This window comes from Aethalodelphis obliquidens, unplaced genomic scaffold (genome assembly GCF_003676395.1).
Source record: "Aethalodelphis obliquidens isolate GAN/ISIS:26980383/991018 unplaced genomic scaffold, ASM367639v1 scaffold99, whole genome shotgun sequence".
NCBI classification, from domain to species: Eukaryota; Metazoa; Chordata; class Mammalia; order Artiodactyla; family Delphinidae; genus Aethalodelphis; species Aethalodelphis obliquidens.
In genome coordinates this window covers 220,117-245,723 of record NW_020838043.1, presented here as the reverse complement: position 1 = coordinate 245,723, position 25,607 = coordinate 220,117, and the positions used below count along the sequence as shown (strand labels likewise).

Genomic DNA, 25,607 nt, shown 5'->3' with positions numbered 1-25,607 from the left:
GGGTTAAACAATGCCCAACTGAGTTCCTGTAATCATCAGAGCTTCTAAGATACCCAATGCATATTGTGACTCTCAGAAGATGCAGGGTGCTGTATTTCCAAGACATACTTGGCCAGCAACCTTTTTGTTCCTTCCAAAAGCATCTTTGCAGGATAAAAACTGACATAGAGAAGGCTTTTCCCAATGTGTCACAGACTTTTACACCTGATATCCAACCGTGTTCAAATTTTAATCGGCAACTTTGGCTGAAGAGAGAAGATACCATGAACATTTAATTGGCAGAAGACTTGAAACTAGAGGGTAATATAATGGATGAGAGAATCAGCATTAAAATTATATTTAATATGCTGCATCAATTGACCAAACTTAACAGGATGAATATATAAGGATAAATATTTAGTGTACTTTTATTTAAACAAAGAAAAAAACAAAAAATCAACCTCTGCAACCATACAAATAGAAGCTGGATGTCCACCTGCCCAGATTGCTGCCAGGGTGTCTTCTACACTGCACCTAACAAATTACTTTTACATAGCCTTCCAGTGCTAGGATGTCTGAATCTATGAAACCACAGGGAAGGGAGAAAATTTAGGAGGCACTGAGAAAAGTGGCAAATTGTTGAAAACACCTCCAGAGTTAACGTCGACCCCACTCTACCTCTCTTCTAACCAGCATCCCTGAAATAATAACCAGAAATCGCCTGAACAAATGTTGGAGTTTAGCTGAAGAATCAGAGGCAAAAATGCCATCCCTAAGCATGCACCTAAGAGATTTCTGATGGTATAATTTAAGAGGACAGGGAATTGATGATTTTATCTAGACCCAGTATAGTTGTTACTCAAAAAGAAATTCACCGAAATAAATAAACATACAAATATATAAACAAGTAAGTTGATTTTTAAAAATTCACTATTTTTCCCCCTATGGAAATAACTGGCATATTAAAAAAAAAAAGACTATGTGGTTCAGTTCAAGGTGTGCTTCAGGTTGGCTCCCACACTGAGCCAAAACCAGCATGAGGCCAGCCACTGAGGCACCAGGACACAAAAGCTGGGCAAACACTCTCCGGATCCTGTAAGTGCCCGTAGGGTCAGCCCCTGAGAGTATGTGTCACTTTAACTTTTGTGTCAGAGGTGCCTGCTCACCTCACAGTAGTCCCAGCCCTGTGACTGGTCAGCCCAGCCAAAGCCCCTCCCTGACACCACATCATAGACTAATTCCTTAGGTGCCTGCTGCATAGCTAGCTACCTACCCGTGGCGGCCTGCCTGGTAGTTAACCAGCCTGACCTGATAAGAAAGAGGTTCGAGGCCACATCTTTTCCCAACCCTAGGTAGGCGAGAGACCAGCACCAACTTTACCATTATCCTGAAATGGCGTGGGCCCCAGAGCGGAAGAGGGCGGAGCCGAATTGGAGAGCTCTCAGGGCCGGCCAGGATGGGATGGGTGGCAGAGGCAGGGGCTGCAGCAGCACCTCCAGCCACCTGGAGCCTAGGGCTTTCGGCTCCCAAGAACAACCGCTCTGCTTTCAAACAAGGAACAGTATGGTTGGTGCGGTGATTGGTCATGGTGGATCAAAAATAAAAGACATTCAGGATATGACACGCACCAAAATACAGATCATAAAAGGTGATTCTGAAGCAGAGGTAAACATTTTTGGCAGCAAAGACATGAAAGCCAAGGCCAAAGCAGCTACAGAAACTCTTGTTAAGAAACAAGAAAGACACTACAGTTCAGAATCCAGTGTTGATAATGCCACATCCCAACCCTCTGTTGGAAGAGGCTCAAGCAGAGATAACACTGCTAGAGGAGCTCAGCCACTGACAGACTAGGATCAAGTAAAGGCCGAAGTTGTACAGCGGGAAAAAAGAAAATGGGCAGATTTATCACCAATTAAGAAAAACTTTTACATAGAATCCAAAGCAACAAGGTCATTGTCTCAAGTGCAAGTAGACACTTGGAGAAAGGAAAATTTCAACATAATGTGTGATGACTTGAAAGATGGTGAAAATCGTCCCATCCCCAATCCGATTTGCAAATTTGAAGATGCTTTCCAACATTATCCTGAACTTATGAAAAGCACTGAAAAAGCTGGTTTTTGAAACCCAATGCCAATTCAGTCACAGGCATGGCCTATTATTCTACAAGGAATAGATCTTATAGGAATTGCCCAAACTGGAACGGGCAAAACACTGTCCTATTTAACGCATGGGTTTATTCATCTCCATTCTCCACCAATACCTAGAGAACAAAGGAATGGACCCAGCATGCTCGTCCTTACACCCACTAGAGAATTAGCTCTTCAGGTGGAAGCTGAATGTTCTAAGTATTCATACAAAGGTCTTAAAAGTGTTTGTATATATGGCGGTGGAAACAGAAAAGGACAAATACAAGATGTTACTAAAGGCGTAGACATCATCATTGCAACTCCTGGAAGACTCAGTGATCTGCAAATGAATAACTTTGTCAACTTAAGAAGCATAACCTACTTAGTCTTAGATGAGGCAGAAAAAATGCTGGATCTGGAGTCTGAACATCAAATAATGAAGATTTTATTAGCTGTGCGCCCAGACCGGCAGACTGTTATGACAAGGGCAACTTGGCCAGATACCATTTGTCCACTTGCACAATCTTACTTGAAAGAGCCTATGATTATTTATACTGGTACTCTGGATCTAGTTAATGTATACACAGTGAAGCAAAATATAATTGTTACCACAGAAGAAGAAAAACGATCTCTTATCTGAGAATTCCTACAGAGCTTGTCACCCAAAGACAAAGTCATCGTATCTGTCAGCAGAAAACTTGTTGCTGATGACTTATCAAGAGATTTAAGTAACCAAGGCATAACTGCACAATCCCTGCACAGTGACAGAGAACAGAGTGACCGTGAGCCAGCATTAGAGGACTTGAAGAGTGGAAAAGTGAAAATACTGATTGCTACTGATTTAGCATCCTAAGGCCTTGATATTAGTGATGTCACACACATGTATAGTTACAATTCTCCATGGAATACTGAAGAATATGTACACAGAGTAGGGCGTACTGGAAGAGCAGGAGAGATGGGCATATCAGTTACAGTTACCCTTATGACTCAAGGTGATTGGAAGATTGCCGGTAAATTGATTAAAGTTCTGCAAAGAGCACATCAGAGAGTCCCAGAAGATCTTGTATCGATGCCGAGTGATACAAATTACCTAGACAACAAAGGGACCCAAAAAATAAATCAAGAAAATCTTAAGAAAAATCCAGAAAGTTTTACTGATGTCTACATTGAAAAGTTGTACCAGGCTGCTAGAAGATTCAAGATATGTTCAAGTTATGCAGTATTCATGTTACATAAGGAAGTACTGGAAACCTACTGGCAGTTAGAAAACATTTAGCCAAATTCTTAAATAATACCACCAAGCTTTCAATGCATGTTCCTTAATAAAATCAAAAGTGTTTTGAAAATGAGAGAGTGTTTTGTGCTTGTTAAAGTCTACTTTCTTTTAGAGCCTGCCATGTCCAGCTGTGTCTTCTCTAAAAGACTTGGTAGAAGACAACAATGGTACTTTTCTTGCTTTAAAATAGTTGTACTGGATTGAAACATAGTTTTCATCAAGCTTATCCCAGTCAAAATATTTTATTTCCCCCAGTGGTTGGTGACACGATTCCTAAAAATATTTCCACTATCATTCCCTAATTTTTAATATTCATTAGAAAATAAATTCTCAATCTTTTAGAAGATTCCATAATTCTCTTTTTTCCGATAGATGTGACTAATAGAGCAGACTGTCTGACTCACTGGGAATCAGATCCTCAAATGAATTCTCACTAACCACTGGCTAAAAATTCTGGGGAGGTCACGTGCCTTCTGTAGGCCACACTTTTTTACACTAATACATTGGGGTGGTTATATGAAATAATTTGGGGGTCTCCTTCACCACTAACTTCTATGATATTATAACCAAACTGTGTATCCCAGCCTTATATTTACACTTTATTTTCTAATCTAGGGGAAAATCACATCTTGGTGTAACAAACTGAACAAAGAAACCCCTTTTAATGACCAGAATAGTGCATTCTGCACTTCTATTGATTTTTGAAATGTGACTCACAGGTTGTCTTTACTTTCTTTTCATCTTATTTTTCAATTTGTCTCGAAAAGGTCAAAACCACATATACACATCAGAAGAAAAATTAATGTGAAAGAAAAATCTCTCTTCTGTACTGGGAAAAACATTAAAAACCAAACGACATTTTTGGCATAGGAACCAAGTTTAGTACAATTCCTAAACCTATAATTGTCTCTCTTACCTTTCATTTAGAAGCAACATGCATCTTCTCACATTGCAAGAAAATATCCTCACAATGACGCTGAATTTTATAATTCAGTGTTTATGAGAACATTATAATTAGTCAAGCCTTAAAACTTCTGGCAAAAAAAAAAAAAATCATCCAGCAATCTTTATTCCCAGCATGCCTTAGCTGTAACTGCAACAAAAATTCTGAAATTAAGTGAAATAAAGAGGTAAACATTCTAGGTATAGGTGGTTAAGGTTTAGAGTCTGACTTTAAAGGCTTGTTATAAAGACCTCGATATCTCTTGATAAAATTAAGAACAATGGTTAACATTTTTGAGTGTCGGATATATACCAGGTGCTTTGTTTTATAATTGATAATGTTTATTTAAAACCCACTTAGACGGTAATCTTACCCCTATTTTGCAGAAGATGAAAACAATGTCAGAGGAACTAACTTGCCTAAGGTTAGTAAATCTGGTTAAAGAGGAATTATGTGCTATTTTAACCCTGATGTGCCGGATTCCAATATTTCCATTCTTTTTACATCAATACAAGTTACTATGTGCAAGGCAATATGCTTGTCTTGAGATTGCCCACATGTTCAGATTTAGTGAAATAGAGAAGTATGTGCCAATTTACCCTAATGCAAAAGCAGTCTATAGCAGAACCTGTGAGAGAAGCTCAAATGGCCTGTTCCTATTCACTCGGAGGAGAAATGATGAATGTTTAGCAAGTTGGAGTATATGTTATTCGCCAGAATTCCTCTTAGGGGCAATGCTGTAATTGTTAGAGAAAAGGGTAACAATTAAACCATTTGAGATAGAAAGTGAGGTTCCTCAATCACGTTCAAGTAACAACAAAAGTTATCACTCAATGAGGAAGAAGAGGAAAAAAACAAGAAAAGGCTGAAAAGAAGAGCTACTGTACAGGGAAAGCTAAGTAGAAATATTAATAGAACAGTGGTTCTCAACCAGGGGCATTTTTGCTCCTTCCCTCCAGGACACATTTAACCACACGTGAAGACAGTCTGGGTTGTTTTAACTACTGGGGGTGTGGGGTGGTGTTGGCAATGTGCTGCTGGCGCCTAGTGGGTAGAAGCCAGGGATGTTGCTAAACACCCTATAATCTACAGGACAGTGCCCACACAACAGAGGATTATTTGGTCCACAACATCAATAATGCTGAGATGGAGAATCCCTGAGAGAGCATAGGCAAAATGAAACAAATCTCATAGTACCCAAGAAAGAACTTCAGAGGAAAAAAGAGAGGATTTGAAAATTATAACGTGTGGGTTGTACAGAATATAACCCTACAACTTTCCTATCCTTGGTATAGTCTGCATCAGTCTTTCACCACCAAGGCCAATTTTGCCAGTATCTGGAGACAGATTTGGCTGGCAGAGCTCAGGGGGAGGGGTATTGGCATCTCCTGGGTAGAGACCAGTGGTGTTGCTAAACATCCCATAATGCACGGGACGACCCCCCAAAGAATTATGTGGTCAAAATGCCAGCAGTGCCGTAGTTAAACCTTGCAATACATTAAGCAAAACACCCCCCCTCCAAAGTCAACTGCAGAGAAACCAAGAAGGGAGTTCAGCCAGGAAAACGAAAAGAATACTTATTTCTTGTACACTCTTCAATATAAAATTCTCCATCAACTTTCATTATCTTTGGTATAATCTGTATCAATGACTGTCAATCAGAGTCGATTTTGCCCCCTAGGGGATATTTGGCAATGTCTGGAAACATTTTTGGTTGTCCCATGTAGGCAGCAAGATTGCTACTATCATGTAGTGGGTAGAGGTCAGGAATAAATATCCTATAATACACAGAAAAACACCCTACAACGATGGATTTTTTTTTAGCCCAAAAGGTCTATAGTATTGAGGTCAAGAAACTGTGGTTTACATCGACCAACAACATTTTTGTGAGTGAACTGTTTTTTAGAAACTCAAATAAATATTGAGTTGTGTGTCTAAGTTGGAACGGAGTAAATGCACGGCACTGACACCAGAGACAAAGTATGAGGATTCAGCTGACCTCAGAGTTATTCCTATAAAATGCTTAGCATGATAATTAACATTCAGTAGGTACTCAACACATATTAGATCCCGTCCATCTTGCCTCTCCCATCACCCATTATATAATGCTTGTTTACAATTCTGGATGCCATTACTCAGATTGCTTCCTCCTGTCTGGAATGTCCTTTCTTCTTCCACTCTGCCAGGTCAAATCAGATTCATCATTCTGGGTCCAGCCCAAGTGCTACATCCTCCCCAAGATCCTGTCTGCTCTCCTCCATTTCAAAACTTCTGTAGCTCTCTCTACCTACCAATAATGTTGACATGTGCACCATACTAGTTTGCATACATACAGAGACAATTTGAAAAATTTGAAGTAATTAAGAGGAATTGCACTATCAAATATTTAAATACATTATAAATATATAACAGTTGAAACAGCTTTATCCTATATAACTAACAAATCATGAGAGAACCATCCAGAGCTAAATCTGCATAAGAAGCTAGTATAAAGGTGTAATTTTTTTAATCAGTGAAGAAAGAAAAGCCTGTCCCAAAACAAATTTTTAAAAATTAAATAATATATACACACATACGATACGTATCAGGACAAATGATCAACCATAGAACTGCTACTGTTAAAAAACACCCCACTAGATTCTGGCTTTTTATAAAAATTAAAAACTTGAAGATCATGTAGGAATATAATTTCTGATATCAATGTGGAAAAAAATTTTAAACATAGAAGCAACCACAGAAAATGCAAGGTAAATATTAATAGGTTTAACAATGTAAACATGAAATGCCAAAAATACTATAAAAGGCAAAGGAAACACAAGAAAAATAATTTAAAATATAGCACACACTCATAGTTATTTAATGTACAGAGATTTTTACAAACAAAAAATGAAGGATGAATTCCAAAATAGATATATGGGCAGAAATGTAAAGGACAATGCACCAAACAGACAAATAAGTGAACAATAAACATGTAAAAAAGTGCTTAACTTCTTTATAAACAACAGAATGAAAATTAAACCAATGATACAACTTTCTTCTCTAGAAAAATTGGCTGTAATTAGAAAAAACTGGGAATACCTAATACTAGTAGCAACGCAGGGAAATAAACATTAATAAATTATAATTTTGTAAAAGTATGTTCCTTGGAGGGACAGTTGAGATTATGCATAAAATTTGCGTATGTTTAATAGACTTGGACCCTATAAATCCCCAAGGATTATATATACATACCAAGATGTATATACAAGGCTATTTACCATAGGGTTGCTTAAAATAATTAATTTTTGAAAAAACCCTCAAAGTGCAATGATAGGGTACTAGTTAATTGCAGCATATCTATTCCTGATTTGGAATAGTAGAAATCATGTTCTTAAAGAATATTTAAAGGAAAGTAGTTTATAAAATCATCTCATTTTTAGAAAATTACATCGGTCCATATATCAATATAGGAAAAAAACAGATAAGCTGGATGCACATAGACACACACCACTGATAGTCATAGTTTTCTACATTATGGAATCATACGTGGGTTTAATTTTTATTTTATTTTCTAAAATTTCTACAAAATAACATTACCTTTATTATAATAAAAATGATGCGGATATATCCAGAGAAAATACTAATTTGAAAAGATACATGCACCCCATTGTTCATAGCAGCACTATTTACAATAGTCAAGACATGGAAGCAACCTAATGTCCATCAGCAGAGGAATGGATAAAGAAGATGTGGCATATATATATAGAACGGAATACTATTCAACCATAAAAAAGAGTGAAATAATGTAATTTGCAGCAACACAGATGTACCTAGAGATTGTCAGACTAAGTGAAGTTAAGTAAAGTAAGACAGAGAAAGACAGATATCATATGATACCACATATATGGAATCCAAAATCTGACAGAAATGAACTTTGACAGAAATGAACTTATCTACAAAACAGAAACAGACTCACAGATATAGAGAACAGACTTATGTTTACCAAAGGGGAAAGGACAGTGGAGGGATAAATGAGGAATTTGGGATTAGCATACACAAACTACTATATAAATAAAGAACTAGGTCTTACTGTATAGCACAGGAGACTACATTCAATATCCTGTAATAAACCACAACAAATAATTGCCCACACCACCTCCTTCCTATGCCCCTTTCTATTTGCTGGCATGACCCACTGCCCATTATTAAGTTGAAAAAGCCAGGAATTCACTTTCCTAGCCTCCCTTGCAGCTAAAGCATAGGCACGTGACTCAAACTTGGCCTATGGGACTGACAGGAAAGTCTGCTTGGCAACTTTAAAGAAAGATCTTCCTCCCTTAAGAGGCATGTAAGGATGAGCTCTCTTTCCTGCTTTTGTACATAGTTGTGCAAAGACATGAGGTTGTGACAGTCATTTCTAGACAAGAGGAAATAAATCTGAAGACTACCAACATGCTAAGCATGGCCGGATGTAAATTTGGAAAGCACCTGGATCCCGGATGACATAACTGCTGCTGAATGAAAAGCCATCTGGCAGCTATGGAGGTGTGCCGCTCAGATTCTCTGTTTAAGAAACCGCTTGCTGGTCAGTTGCAAGGAGTGCAGGTAGTTGATAGCCTCCAGGTGTGAGCAATCAATGGCAGCATCTGAGCTGAGGCCAAGCCCTTCCAGAAAGTCCTAGCCAATAACTGAGCACAGCGGGGCACTGGGGCCCAGTCATTTCTGCCCAACCTGGGACTCCTCTATGGGCCATATTTCCATGCTCTGCTGGGCTGGCTGTGGGTTTCTCGGAGCCTCACTGTAGTCTTAGGCTCTTTCCTACCCAACCCTTCTTCCTTTTCACTCTGCTTTCAAGGTATCAGACATGGGCCATGGTCAACGATTATCTCTGACTACTACTGATCCTTCTCCTCTATCTTTCAGAGGTGTTACGTCCAGTAAATACTGGACCCAACAAGAACACCCAGGAATCTCCTACCTCTGAGCTTTGCATAATATGAAATAATAAATGTTTAAGTCATTATTCGCTGAGTATTATATTATCCAAAGCATCTTAACAGATAAATAGTAAAAATCGCCCGACAGTACCTCCTGTTGAGACAGTGAATTTTCCATTACTAAGAGCCTCCAATGAGGTGTACTTTACTAGGATGAGAGTTGACTACAATAAGCAAAATGAACTCTTCCTCTAGATGCTTATTTAATGGGGACACTAAAAACACAGGATTCTACAGGGAATTGCTGTAATTTTATTTTTAAAAATTGGAAGCATATCAAGCAAACTCAGCTTTTGAACAGTCAGCAGCAATTAGAGGAAGAGGTGAGAAACCAGCAGAGTAGAGAACTTGAGCAGCAGAGTGGAGAACGTGAGCAGAGTAGAGAACTTGAGACCCAATATCAAGGTCATCTGAACCAACAGCTTTAACAGCACTCACACTTGGATGCACCTAGAGTACATCACTGGCTCTGACAGATTTGAAATGTAGCCGACCAGAGAATTCCTTGCAATCAACAACCTTGAGGGGCTCAGAGTGAATAATTCTACCTAATGGAGATACATAGACAAAAGCAATGGGACTCTTCTCTTGAACACAAGGGATTTTTAAAAAATCTTTTCACACAGAAGGGAATAAGGAAAGAGGAACTGATGGACCATCTTGGCTTTTCCACCTGAGCCGGAAAATCCAATTCAAAAAAAAAAAACAAGCAAAGATCAAGTATTTTCTAAAAGATTAAGAAATTCAGCAAAACATTTCTCGCCCTCTCCCCTCCCTTCCTGTACCCTAAGCACCTTGCCCTTAATTTTAAAAAAATGGTAATTCAGGATTTCTTGGTGTATTCATTGGATAAAAATCTATAATTAAGTGGAAAGATGGAAGAACTGGTCCTCTCTCTTTATGCTGACTCCTCCATTTCACTTCCCAAGTATTGCTGAAGCTGGTCAGTGCCATTCAAGTTCACAAAACTGTAATCTTTGACATCTCCTCCTCACCTAGCACACAAACAATAGTGCAAGCCTGTTACTGCTTACCACTACCTGTAAATGTTCCCTTTCAGGTCCCTTCTACTGCAAACTTCTGTTTTCTTCGAGCCCTTCCAACAGGGTAAAATGTCTGCAATGATGTTTCCCCAGGTTAAATAAAGTCCATACAATCATCCGAAGCTTGCAATTTGTGGTGAACTTTCAGCAATAAGTTCACTGATGTGATTTGGGGTCCTAGTTAAAGTTTCAATCGGAACCCATTTCTCAGAGTCAGCAAAATCTCTCTGAAGCCTGAACTAATTCCTTTTAGGCTTATATCCTCTGAAGACCCATATGGTATTTTCCAAAAACATTTTAATTTTCTCTGGGATCAATGAACGTGGCCTTGTCACGTCTCTTCCCAGGCATTTGTTTTTGTCATGTTTGTAGGCCTTTCCTACAACATACACACTCTTTTACAATGCCTTCCCATGAAGCACCATGTGACATTCCATTTCAACTTTACTCTCTCATGGATAAGACACTGTAAAATGATGTTAACCAAAGGCAATAAGCATTTTCTGCTTCTGGGAAAGAGTCTCCTCCTTACCCCTTCTTCTGTGTGCGTGTGTCCAGTTCTGCTGAGAACACACGGCCTGCCTGACCACTACCTACTCCAGACCTCACTCTGTCATTCAGGGCTCAGAACATCATGCATAATATGCAGAATAAGCTGAACTTACTATTCCTATAGATGAGAGACAAACATCTTTCCCCCTTTATAGAAGATACTGGTTGCTGCCCCCAGATTCAAGCATAACATAATAGTTACACATGAAGTCTTAGGAGTCTGAAAGACCTGCATATGAGTCTCAGTTCCATGAATTTGGGTAAGTCCTATAAAGGCCCTAAGTCTTGGTTTTAACAGCTGTAAAAGAGGGACGGTTTTAATTCCTACTTCATGAAGATTAGATTATATACATATAAAGCACCCAAGATAAAAGAATATTAACATAATACTCAATGTTTTTTTTAAATAGGAGAAGATGGTATGGGGAAATGATGGTCACACTCAGACCAATTCAACCTGTCAGTCTCACCAATAAATGTTAATGTATCACAAAAGAATTTCCAAAATGTGGTAGTTTTGCTTTGCGAAGTGCTTCCATGGAGAGGACGCTTGTTGGGTCTACCTGTGGAACATGTATGTTCTTGACCTTTCTTTCTCTCTGCATGCCTGCCCCAGTCTTCTCTCTCCACAGGCTGCCTTTTGCTGTTTTTCCATGCACATGGTGGAAGCTGGCTGATTCCACAACTCTCTGGTTTAAATTACAACTGTTCATGATATCAGTCTAGATTGAGCTAGACTGTCTCAGCTCCCAGTTTATATTTCTGTAACAGAGGATCTGATGGGTCCAATTTGGATCAGGTGTCCCCTGTGGTCCAAACAAATGTTGCAGGTGGGACGGCTGGTGGTAACAGGGCTCTCTATCAAAAATGTAGTTGCTAGAATCCCATCCCTGTATTTGAGGGATGATGAAATTAAGAGAAAAGGGACCTTAAAGGCTATAGTATTAAATTGTTTTCCTTACTAAAAAAAACCTCACATATTTATCAAGTTACAGATCCAGTTAGCAGCTCTAGTTGTCACGCAGAGACTATCAAAGTTCTTTTTAGGCATTTATTTGAAATATGAGCATTTTCATACTATCCAGACAATCAACTCATTGGTTTAACCATGATTATTTATTTTATCACATATTTTATTTATCCCATTTCTGGAAACTTTCGTAAGATCATCTGATGAGCAATACCTACTTCTAATGAATTTTAATAACTATTTTCCAAGGACAGTGCTCACAATAACTTTTATATCATTTCCCAAGCCAATTCTTTGTAAAATCTGAAACTTTTCAATTAATAAACTTTCATGTCTAAAATAAGACAACTCCTATCACTTAAATTTATCTGCCCCCATAACATGAAAGTTAGTTTCATTATCATATAATCATACTTAGATATTTATATATTAGTACTAAAAATATATGTTGAGCTTTACACTGGTGATTTAGGTAAGACAAAGCTGTTTCTTGGCACTATCTACTTTATATATCATCCTAACCCACAAAGAAATTGATTTAGGGTAACTCTCTCAAATACAACATAGATTTGTTTTCTTATGTACTACAGATCTAATTCATTATCATATCTTGTTCATTTATTATTGATGGGCTAGCTCAATATATCAGTTTGCAATGATAAGATTTAAGTAGTCCATGTAGAAAACTAAATAAATATTAATCACACTGGCTGCTTCAGAGAATATCTTAGAGTACAACCTTGGCTGTGCCCGAAAATATAAATCTTAAAATTGTACAAAATATCACTTGAGGTCAAAGAACCTTGAAAAGAAGGAAAATAAACTATGTGGTTAAATGTGGATTAAACCTCTGAAGGAATGATGTTTCAAAGGCAAAATTGGTTGGTTCAGAGGAACGGTTTCATGGAATTTTTCTTGCAAAATATTTTCTTTACTATCATATAGACAGCCCGTATGTATTTTTTGAGATATTCAGTCATACCGAGTATTATGGTAGGGCTAGGAGTTGAAGGGCTTTTCCCCCAGCTTTATTGAGATATAATTGGCATACAGCACTGTGTAAGTTTACGGTATACAATGTGTTGATTTGATACACTTATATGTTGCAAAATGATTACCACCATGGCGATACCTAACACTTCATCGCATCACATAATTACCACTTCTTTTTTGTGGTGAGAACATTTAATATCCACTCTCTTAGCAGCTTTCATGTATATAGTACATTATTATTAACTATAATCACCATGCTGTACATTAGCTCCTCAGAACTTCTTCATCTTATAACTGGAAGTTTTATACTCTTTGACCAACATCTCCCCATTTCTCTGACCCTAAACATTTTATATACATCCTGTCCATCCCAACTCTAAACAGAGGAAAACTCTAAACTCAACCAAAATTTTGTGCAGAGAAAAGAAGAAATGACCTAGGTCATTGGTTTTACATGCTTAGATTGCCAGGGCAAATGATCTCCATCACTGGTGGCAAGGCCCATTGCTTATTCAGAAACCTAATTCCGTAGGTTTTCATGGCAAGCCATGGTGCTTCCTGAGCCCTCAGCCATGAGCTGGTGCAGACTGCTTTACCTAGCGGTAGAAAAGTGAGAAAATGTACATGCAGAGGCAAAGCCCTATGTTTAGGGTGATGACAGAACTTCCAAAATATGGAGTCTCTGGCAAGTATACACATCCCAGTCTCGTACCTGGGCCCTAATTCGTTTGACTCTGGAGTATGCAAAGAAAGCATTCATTATTCTGCCAGCAATTCCACCATTTGACCACCTGAACTACCCTTGGATGTCAGATCATATGGCCTAGGATAGATCAGGGGCCTCCAGGGAGATTATCACCAAAAAATGACCATTGTGACACTGGTATCTAACCATGCCCCTGACAGTACTGGGAAGAGACAGCTGCACTTGTGAGGTCAGGCTAGGGTCTTTCTTCTGGAGCTTAGGTAATGAAAAGCTCTCTGGCTTTGAAAGCAAACAGATCTGGGTCCAGTACCAGCTCTACCATGTTACTGATATACTTTAAAAAAAAAATGAGGGAATCCCCTGGCGGTCCAGTGGTTAGGACTCCACATTCTCACTGCCGAGGGCCCAGGTTCAACTCCTGGTCAGGGAACTAAAATCCACAAGCAGCATGGTGTGGCCAAAAAAAAGAAACATACAGAAAAATTTAAAAAAATAACAGACATCTACACCTAAATTTAGCAACTGTTAATATTTTATCACATTTATTTTGCTAAGCAATTTAAGGGCCTTCCCTGGCGGCCCAGTGGTTAAAACTCTGCGCTCCCAATGCAGGGGGCAAGGGTTCGATCCCTGGTCGGGGAGCTAAGATCCCACATGCATGCTGCATTGGTGTGGCCAAAAAATAAAAATAAAGATGTGAAAATTTTTTTAAAAATGAAGATGAAATTTAAGATTATGGAGTGCTACAATTCTTCTACTTTATTGTATTTCCCTTCTTTGTACTCCAGGTTAACGACTCGAAGTCGGTGTGTACTCTTCCCATGTATATTTTATATGTTTATTACATAGACATGTGCTCACAAACAATATATAGTATTTTCTCCATGCTTTAAATTTTACAAAAAAGGTGTCATGCCATATGAATTCTTTTGAACTTTTTTCCTCATTGTGCAGTAAAATTTAGCAAAGCTGATTTATGTAGATCTGGTTCATTATGATTTATGTAGATCTGGTTCATTATGAGACAATTTATTCATTACTCTAGAGACAGATATATAGATTATTTGCAGGGTTTTTTGGGTTTTGTTTTTGGTATTACAAACAATGCTCTTCCAAATATTCTTATACTTGTCTCTTTGCGCATGTGTGTAGAAGTTTCTCTAAGGCATATACAGGACTGTTATTCAAATAAAATATACCAATATGACCATGCCAGTAATTTGCAGCATGTTTAATTCTGATTGGTTGGTGCCTCTGAAAGCAGTTACCAAGTATTTTGAATATCACCTAGAAGAGCAACCTCTGGGTCATAAACTACGCACAGCTTCACCTTCACTATATATTACCAATAGCTCTTCAAAGTGGTCAAAGCAACTTACACCCCAACTAGTAGTTTAATATGTGCATTCTTGTTTCCCCACAATTCATACTGTTAGGCTTTCTTTCAGTGGTCTGATGAGTATGAAATGTTATCTTGTTTTAATTTGTGGTTTCCTGATTACTAATCAGGTGAAACATCATCTGTTTATCAACCAGTCAGAACTCTTCTTTTGTAAATTGCCTCTCCTTTTGTAAAATGGAGTCTTCACTCCATTTTCTTTGGGGCTAAATTTCTCTAGTTGATTTTTAGGTGTTCTGTATTGATTCTGCATATTAATCCTTTGTCAAGTTTAAGGATGCTAGTATCTTCTTGCCATCTGTCCTTTATATTTCATTTTCTTTATGGTGACACTCTATAGAATACCATCTTTTTTTGCTCTCTATATTTGGGTAAACCATGTAAACTCTCAAAGTCTCCATTTACTCATTTATAAAATGAGGACAATAATGCCTTCTTCACAAGATTGTTGTGAATAAAAATAATAAGATAATAAATGTACAGGGCAATATTCAATAAATAAATAGTTTTCTTCCTGTGGTCCAACCCTCAGACAGAAGGAAGAAACAAGAGCCCACTACTATGCAAATATTTTCATTGAGCTATGATGTGTCAAAAAAGAAATCATGTGGATACTTAAACAGAATGATGAGTTAAGTGGATTACATAACCCACTCAATAAATATTTATTAAATCCTTTCTATGTGCCAGGCATAGTATGAGAATGGAATGCAAAACATATCAAGGCTTCTCTAGTGAAAGAGAGAGACAACAAGCAAATTTACTATTCACCCAGATGAATAAAACAAAGTTCAAGAGTATTACAAAAAAAGAGGGGTACAACTTCTGATTGGGTGGCCAGAGAAGTCCCAACATGAAGGCGAATGGAACAGAAACCTAGAAGAACTGAGGAAGGGAGCCATGTGAAGAAGTGCATGCAAAGACCCTGAGGCTCTACCATACTTGTCAATCAAGGAGAACAAGGATAGTGTGAGGGAAGGAAATAGCAAGAGTGACAGAAGTAACCAGGGACCCGACAATGACCTTGGAGGTCATGGTAAGAATTCTGAATTTTAAGTGCAATGCAATGACCCTGGAGGGTTTTCAGCAGAGGAATGGCATGTTATAACTTACATTTTTAAAAGGATCCCTCCAGATGGATTGGGAGTTTGGAATTAGCAGATGCAAACTATTATATATAGAAATAATAAACAACAAGGTCCTACTGTATAGCACAGGGAACTATATTCAATATCCTGTGATAAACCACAATGGAAAATTAAGAAAAAGAGAAAAAATACAATAAAAGGATCCCTCCAACTACAGGATGAAGAGAGGGCTGTATGAGTAGAGGAGGGGAAGGAGGGAGACCACAGGAGATGGTCTTTGTCACACTGAAGCTTTATAAAGCCATTCTGATAATTTCCCAGGACTCATAAAAATAAGCTACTCTGAACTGAAATCTCAAATGCAGCAAATGGTGTTATTTCCATTTACTATTATTGGACAAGCCACATTTAACCCAAAACCCAGCAAAACATAAGAAATAGTGGAAAAACCAAATGAGAGATAAACAGTTCTAAACTTGTTTACCTCTCATTTGCCCTGGCCAGTTTGTACATTTTTCTTTAACTCAAAGAAATCAAGGCCTATTTAGGACAGTTACTATCTGTGGATAAAATGCAGTCAAATGGCTTAGGTAAAAGCAGTAGTTTCCCCATGATTAGTTTTTGAGCATTACTCCTTGGTGATGTGCAGAGGTCATAACTTACCTTCCCGCTCAAGATATGCTGGCTATCTGATAATGAATTTTCCCAATACTGTCTCACTCTCCAAGGTGTTCTAATTGATTTTTCTCCCTGTTGTTTAGAATCTCAGGCTATTTAATTAATGCATTTCTTTTACACAAATAGAAAAACTCAGCATGACCAAAGTCAGAGTGGTCAACCGCTCAGTGCTTCCCTGCCTCCTAGCTATAACACCTTATGAGGTCTGATGACCCCAGCCTGCCTGCCAATCCACAGTTGCTTCCCATTGTGTTCTTCAAAAAGTTTCTGCTTCTGCACTGAAATCACCAGTTCGATTTATTATGAAATTATTCCTAGAACTGATCTTCCCAAACCGTGCTGTGAAAATGAATAACCTAGAGATCTTGGTAAAATGCAGATTTGAATTTAGTCAATCGGGGGCAGGGCCCAGGACGGAGCATTTCTCAGGTGATGCTGATGCTGGTGGTCTGAGGACCACAATTTAGTAGCGAGGTCCTAGGCTGAAGGCAACCACAACATTTAACACTATTAAAATTTTTTTCTTATATATAAAAAATATATAACATATGTGATGTATATATAAAATATATGTTCATATAGAAAGAGTGTATTTAGAGCAGTTACATACAACTCATGGATAAAGAAGCATCAGATGGCTTGGGTGGTAGTTAGTGCCATAATTTTTTTTTTTTTAGAGCATCATTATTTGGTGAAAGAGGGACTCAACACTCAAATTGAAATTCTGAAAACATATCTAAGTATGGTATACATAGTAATGATATACCACCTTGCATTAATAACCTAAATAGCTATTTCTCCTATGAAGTAAGATCCTTTTACGAAAGATCTTTGGTAGAATTTCTACAAAGTCAATAGCTCACAATGCTGAATGCGTAAAACCCTCAGCCCTGGCTATCAAAGTACACCCCCAAAACCAGCAGCATCAGAATCACCTGGAAACTTGTTAAAATTTCAAACCTGGGGCCTCACCCAAAGTTTACTAAATGAGAAATGCTGTTCATAGGGTCCAGCTATTTTTGTTTGAACAAACCCTCCAAGTGATTCTGAATTTTGAGAACTACAGCTCTACAGGACTAGTTGTTTTATTTCCATTTCTAGATATATTTCATATGCTTTTCTTAAATACACAGGAATGGTAAAAAGAAAATACGACCTCCATAAACCTCATCTTAATAGTGCTTTGCACATATAAATGAATTAATACAAACCTGGCAAAAGGGGAAGATTTGTATAATTTTCCCCACAATTTACAATATAGCTTCTTTCTTTACTATTGCAACTATTAGGTATTCATTGCATGAAGGAGGAAACCCAGGATATGATACAGACATTAACATTTTAAATTTTGGGCAATTTATAGCAAGCAGTAAGCTCTCTGGAGGCCAGCTTGATATTGCTTTGAGGGCCACTTCTCAATTTCTTATACAAAGAATATCTAGTCATCGTTCTTTTCTCATCTCAAAGTTTATTCCTCCTGAGAAGATTCCATTTGAACCATCCCCTCTATATAATTGACTATTTATATGCAGCTATTACTGGCAAACTTCACCCTCTTGAGGGACACTAACCATGCCCGGGCCTGACTGTGGAATACTTTTATGATGAAATGTCACCAGAAGATGAGAATCTAACTATGGAACAACTCCAGGCTGGTTTTCTAAAGCCTTCTATGGAAAAATGCCATCAGGTGCCACACATGGGTCCACTTCAGTCCTGGGCCCTATAAAAAAAAACCTCCTCAGAATTAACTGGTAAATTCTAATAAATTTCTAGGTGAGAGAGTTCCCCTGAGTTTTCATCATCACATCTAGGGCTAGCAGTGGCCCTAGAAAATAGCTAGAAATAATTTCATTTCATCATTTAGGATGAGAATCTGTAACATTTCAACAGCAAGTACACTTCATAAATCACAAATATCTCTGCACTGCATTTTAATCTGGACTTTTTTGAAAAGTTATATTTCATGTCCTAACTTTTGCTCACCTTTTACATGTTATGTTTTCAATATTTTTTAACCAAGATATAGCTACTCATTTAAAAAAATTTTTTTAATCTCCTGAAAACTGACATTAAATAACCTAACAAAAGGAATAAATCAAGCTAACAGCTTTTGTAAGAACATAAATAATATTAATGAACAATTTAAGCCAAATTATTAATAAACTTATGAAGGTTAATTTTATGTGTCAACTTGGCTAGGCTACAGTGCCCAAATATTTGGTCAAACATTACTCTTGCTGTTTCTGTGTGAAGGTGGTTTTTGGATAAGACTGACATTTAAATAGATGGTCTTTGAGGAAAACAGATTAATTCCATAATGTAAGTGGGACTCATCCAATAAGTTGAAGGCCTTTAATTAAAAAAAAGACTGAATGTCCCTCAAGCAAGAAGGAATTCTGCCAGCATACTTCCTTTGCACCAAACTGCAATTCTTCTTTCGGCCTTCCCTATCAGATTTTAGATTTACCAAGCCTCCACAATTGTGTGAGCCAATTCCTTGATACCTCTCTCTCTTGCTCTTGCTCTCTGGTGCGTACCATGTTATGTATATATGTTTGTAAATATCCTATCATAAACCATAATGGAAAATAATATTAAAAAAAGAATGTATATATACGTGTAACTGCATCACTGTGCTGTACAGCGGTAATTCACACAACACTGTAAATCAACTATACTTCAACTAAAAAAAATTTTTAATTCAATGCTAGATACAATATATAGCCTATATATATATATATATACACAATGTATACCCTATATATATATCATATATATATATATCTGTATGTATAGATATATGATATCAGCAGGAAATTGTATGTAAAACCTCATCTTTTCTTTTAGCATTTAATGAAAACCAATCTGGAAAGTTTATCTGATAGAATTCCCAAAGAGAAAACGTTCTCTCTAAAGCAGCCACTGTGGTGTGCTTATTTAATGATCCAGGGGCAATGCCCCTGCCATAGAGAAATTCTTCCTGGGAGAAGAAACAGGCCTTTAAAAATAAGATAGGCTCTTATCTGTCTGGCATATACCCAGCATGGGACAGTCTGAAGAGAGGGAGATGAATGGATAAATGGATCTGTAAGGATTTTGCCTCCCCTTCAGTGTGGTGATAGTTAATTTCTTGGATTAGAACCTACCACTGTCAAGAATAAGGTCCCACATCTTCCTTGGCAATAAAAGACATCCCCAACAGTCCATTCAGGACTGCTTCAGCTCTGGAAGATGGGAAAGTAGACCTTTATCTTCTTGACACATGTTGTTTTTAGCACTTAGTGAAATAAATGGTTTCTATATAGCACATCATTATTCATATACTGAAACTGTTTTTTATAAAACATCTGAAAAAGATTTTCAACTTGGATCATCTCTTATCATTTTGATTTTTTTCAGCTACATTAAGGGAGTACCATGTATTAAAAAATCATAAATATTCAGCATTAAGTCTGCAAGAAGAGCAGACGAAAAACTAATATTCTGTCACTGACAAGTCCAACTAACACACCACTGTAAAGCAATTATACTCCAATAAAGATGTTAAAAAAAAAAAAGGAAGAAAGACTGAGAAAAAAGAAAAGAAAGAAATACTGAGAAAAAAAAAAAAGAACCAGCACACTGTGTTCACCTCAGGTAGCATTTTTTTTTTCCCTTTTGTCCATGCCACACGTGGGATCTTAGTTCCCCGACCAGGGATCAAACTCACACCCCATGCAGTGGAGGCGTGGAGCCTTAACCACTGGACCACCAGGAAAGTCCCCTCAGGTAGCAGTTTCAAGAGCTGAGTATCAATTAAAAAATTAACTATCCCTAAAGCTGGTAAAATATCCCTTTTCTCATGAAAGTTCAGGCTTTTTTATTAACTAAAAATACATGGGCTTTACTTTTGTGTTCTTCAAATGTGCAACAGAATATATTGGTCATTGGGCTTCCCTGGTGGCGCAGTGGTTGAGAGTCCGCCTGCCGACGCAGGGGACACGGGTTCGTGCCCCGGTCCGGGAGGATCCCACATGCTACAGAGCGGCTGGACCTGTGAGCCGTGGCCACTGGGCCTGCAAGTCCGGAGCCTCTGCTCCGCAGTGGGAGAGGCCACAACAGTGAGAGGCCCACGTACCGCAAAAAAAAAAAAAAAAAGAATACATTGGTCATTATGTACACCCTCAGGTAGGATTCCTCATGTAATTTCAAGTCCTGTGCAAGACTGCACAACAGAGGAGGAGCTGGGAAACCATCAAAGACTCCAGAAACAAGAATGGCAACGATGGAGACTGCGTTGCAAACTAAGATCTTCACAGAGAAAGAAAACTGAAAAACTAAGGAACAATTTAATAACCAACTTCAACTGCTAAAAATGATGATGAGCAACTAAGAGATAGTGACGCCATTTGAAGTGGAGACCAAGCTAAAATAACAGTATAAAATTGCAGACAAGTTTATCAGGTAAGACACAAAAATAATTTTCTCTCCAAAATAAAGATTAATAAACATTAACATATATTGTAGAAGAAAGATGATGAAAGTTTTGCTATAGATTCATTGGCACATTCATCCAGCAAATCTGCCCCAGCCACCTGTTACCCCCATTTATTCATCTCCTCCCTCCCTCCATGTAGCTTACTCTGCTCCTGTCATTCCAGCCTCTTTGACCTGCCTTAAACCTCCACACAGACGTATTTCTGCTTCAGACCTCTGCATTCGCTGTTTCCTCTCACTGCAAATTTCTTCCTGCAGGAAGACACTTGGGTCATTTCCTCTTCTCCTTCAGGCAGTTCCTCTAAAGTCACCCTCTCACTGAAGCCTGCCCTGGCCACCCTACCTTTCAACAGCTTCTATTACCCGTCCCTAATTGATTTATCCTTTTTAGCTGTCTGTCTATCTCTCTTGCACTCTCTCTCTCTCTCTCACTAGCTTTGTAAGTTGCCACGTTGGAAAAACGCACACGGTAAAGAAAAGAGGAGAGCTTCCAGGCAGTAACCACAAAGAAGTTGAGGCCCTTAGTCTAACAGCCCACAAAGGATAGAATCCTACTAACAATCACATACACTCAGAAGTACATCTTTCTCCATTCAAGACTTAAGACGACAATAGCCCAGACTATATCTCAAATGCAGCCTCTGAGAGACCCATAAAAAAGAAGCCAGATAATCCCTGTCCAGGTTCCTGCTTTACACAAATTGTGAGATAATGAATGCATTATTTTAAGTCACTACATTTTGGGTACACAGCAACAGATAACCAATACATACACAAAAATTTCCTGCTGGGATTTTGATTGGGGTCGCATTAAATATATAGATCAATTTAGAGAAAATGGAGATCTTTGCTATGTTGAGTCTCCCAATCTATGAACACAGTATGTTCTCCAGTTATTTAGGTTTGCTTTGATTTTCTTAATCAGCAACTTAAAGTTTTCAGCATACATATCCTTTGTTTTGCTACGTTTATACATATGCATTTCATTTTTGGAGTGATTAAAATTATTATTTTTAAAATTTCATTCATTGCTAGTACATAGAAATATAACTGATTTTTTTGTCTTTTTACTTAGTATCCTATGACCTCATTAAACTCATTTATTAGTTCTAGAAAGCTTTTGTAGATATTGGGATATTCTTCATGAACAATCATGTTGTTTGGGAACAGAAACAGTTGTATTTCTTTCCTTTCAACTTACATACTTTTTATTTATTTTTCATTCTTTATTCCACTATCCAAGACTTCTAGTACACTACTGAGTAGTAGTGGTGAGAATGGACATCTTTCCCTTCTTCCTGATCTTAGGAGGAAAGTGTTCAGTCTTTCATGAGAAAGTAATGTCAGCTCTAGGAGTTTTGTAGCTACCCTTTACTAGGACATTCTCTTCTATTTCTAGCTTGCTCAGAGTTTTCTCATAATGCATCTGAATTTTGCCAAATGCTTTTTCTATGTCTGTTGATATGATCATGTGGCGTTTTTAAATTAGATTGTTAATACAGTGGAATTCATCAACTGATTTTTTTAACATCTTTATTGGAGTATAATTGCTTTACAATGGTGTGTTAGATTCTGCTGTATAACAAAATGAATCAGCTATACGTATACATATATCTCACATATCGTACATATCCCCATATCCCCTCCCTCTAGCGTCTCCCTCCCTCTCATCCTCCCTATTCCAACCCTCTAGGTGGTAACAAAGCACCGAGCTGATCTCCCTGTGCTATGTGGCTGCTTCCTACTAGCTGTCTACTTTACATTTGGTAGTGTATGTATGTCCATGCCAATCTCTCACTTTGTCCCAGCTTACCTTTCCCCTCCCCATGTCAAGTCCATTTTCTACGTCTGCGTCTTTATTCCTGTCCTGCCCCTAGGTTCATCAGAACCATTTTTTTTATAGATTCCATATATATGTGTTAGCATACGGTATTTGTTTTTCTCTTTATGACTTACTTCACTCTGTATGACAGATTCTAGGTCCATCCACCTCACTTCAATTAACTCAATTTCATTGCTTTTTAAGGCTGAGTAACATTCCATTGCATATATGTGCCACATCTTCTTTATCGATTCATATGTCGATGGACACTTAGGTTGTTTCCATGTCCTGGCTACTGTAAACAGAGCAGCAATGAACATTGTGGTACATGACTCTTTTTGAATTATAGCTTTCTCAGGGTATATGCCCAGTAGTGGGATTGCTGGGTCATATGGTACTTCTATTTGTAGTTTTCTAAGGAACCTCCATACTGTTCTCCATAGTGGCTGTACCAGTTTACATTCCCGCCAACAGTGCAAAAGGGTTCCCTTTTCTCCACACCCTCTCCAGCATTTATTGTTTGTAGATTTTTTTTAATGATGGCCATTCTGACCAGTGTGCGGTGATAACTCATTGTAGTTTTGATTTGCATTGCTCTAATGATTAGTGATGTTGAACATCCTTTCATGTGTTTGCTCTCAATCTGTATATCTTCTTTGGAGAAAGGTCTGTTTAAGTCTTCTGCCCATTTTTGGATTGGGTTGTTTGTTTGATATCGAGCTGCATGAGCTGCTTGTATATTTTGGAGATTAATCCTTTGTCAGTTGCTTTGTTTGCAAATATTTTCTTCAATTCTGAGGGTTGACTTTTCGTCTTGTTTATGGGTTCCTTTGCTGTGCAAAGCTTTGAAGTTTCCTTAGGTCCCATTTGTTTATTTTTGTTTTTATTTCCATTTCTCTAGGAGGTAGGTCAAAAAGATCTTGCTGTGATTTATGTCACAGAGTGTTCTGCCTATGCTTTCCTCTAAGAGTTTGATAGTGTCTAGCCTTACATTTAGATCTTTAATTCATTCTGAGTTTGTTTTTGTGGATGGTGTTAGGGAGTGTTCTAACTTCATTCCTTTACATGTAGCTGTCCAGTTTTCCCAGCACCACTTATTGAAGAGGCTGTCTTTTCTCCACTGTATATTCTTGCCTCCTTTATCAAAGATAAGGTGACCATATGTGCATGGGTTTTTCACTGCTCTTTCATTCTTGTTCCATTGATCTATACTCCTATTTTGGTGCCAGTACCGTACTGTCTTAATTACTGTAGCTTTTTAATATAGTCTGAAGTCAGGGAGCCTGATTCCTCCAGCTCCAATTTTCTTTCTCAAGATTGCTTTGGCTATTTGGGGTCTTTAGTGTTTCCATACAAATTGTGAAATTTTTTGTTCTAGTTCTGTGAAAAATGCCATTGGTAGTTTGATAGGGATTGCATTGAATCTGTAGATTGCTTTGGTTAGTATAGTCATTTTCACAATATTGATTCTTCCAATCCAAGAACATGGTATATCTCTCCATCTGTTGGTATCACCTTTAATTTCTTTCAACAGTGTCTTACAGTTTTCTGTATACAGGTCTTTTGTCTCCTTAGGTAGGTTTATTCCTAGGTGTTTTATTCTTTTTGTTGCAATGGTAAATGGGAGTGTTTCCTTAATTTCTCTTTCAGAATTTTCATCATTAGTGTATAGGAATGCCAGAGATTTCTGTGCATTAATTTTGTATCCTGCTACTTTACCAAATTCATTGATTAGCTCTAGTAGTTTTCTGGTGGCATCTTTAGGGTTAATCTATGTATAGTATCATGTCATCTGCAAACAGTGACAGTTTTACTTTTTCTTTTCCGATTTGGATTCCTTTTTATCTCTTTTTCTTCTCTGATTGCTGAGGCTAAAACTTCAAAAACTATGTTGAATAATAGCAGTGAGAGTAGACAACCTTGTCTTGTTCCTGATCTTAGAGGAAATGGTTCCAGTTTTTCACGATTGAGAACAATGTTGGCTGTGGGTTTGTCATATATGGCCTCTATTATGTTGAGGTAAGCTACGTCTATGCCTACTTTCTGGAGGGTTTTTAACATAAATGGGTGTTGAATTTTGTCGAAAGCTTTTTCTGCATCTATTGAGATGATCATATGGTTTTTCTCCTTCACTTTGTTAATATGGTGTATCCCATTGATTGCTTTGTATATATTGAAGAATCCTTACATTCCTGGGATAAACCCCACTTGATCATGGTGTATGATCCTTTTAATGTGCTGGTGGATTCTTTCTGCTAGTATTTTGTTGAGGCTATTTGCGTCTATGTTTATCAGTGATATTGGCCTGTAGGGCTTTTTCTTTGTGACATCTTTGTCTGGTTTTGGTATCAGGGTGTTCGTGGCCTTGTTGAATGAGTTTGGGAGTATTCCTTCCTCTGCTATATTTTGGAAGAAGTTGAGAAGGATAGGTGTTAGCTCTTCTCTAAATTTGAGAGAATTCACCTGTGAAGCCATCTGGTCCTGGGCTTTGGTTTGTTGGAAGATTTTTAATCCCAGTTTCAATTTCAGTGCTTGTGATTGGTCTGTTTATATTTTCTATTTCTTCCTGGTTCAGTC

The 25,607-nt window shown here is 37.8% G+C and overlaps 1 protein-coding gene across 1 annotated transcript; it reads left to right on the top strand.

The window, feature by feature from the left end:
- Positions 1-1,371: 1,371 nt before the first annotated feature.
- Positions 1,372-3,263, top strand: DDX53 (DEAD-box helicase 53). Its single transcript, XM_027096120.1, is given in 2 exon segments — positions 1,372-3,175; positions 3,178-3,263. Coding segments are annotated over 2 exon segments (1,890 nt in total).
- The last annotated feature ends 22,344 nt before the right edge of the window (positions 3,264-25,607 follow it).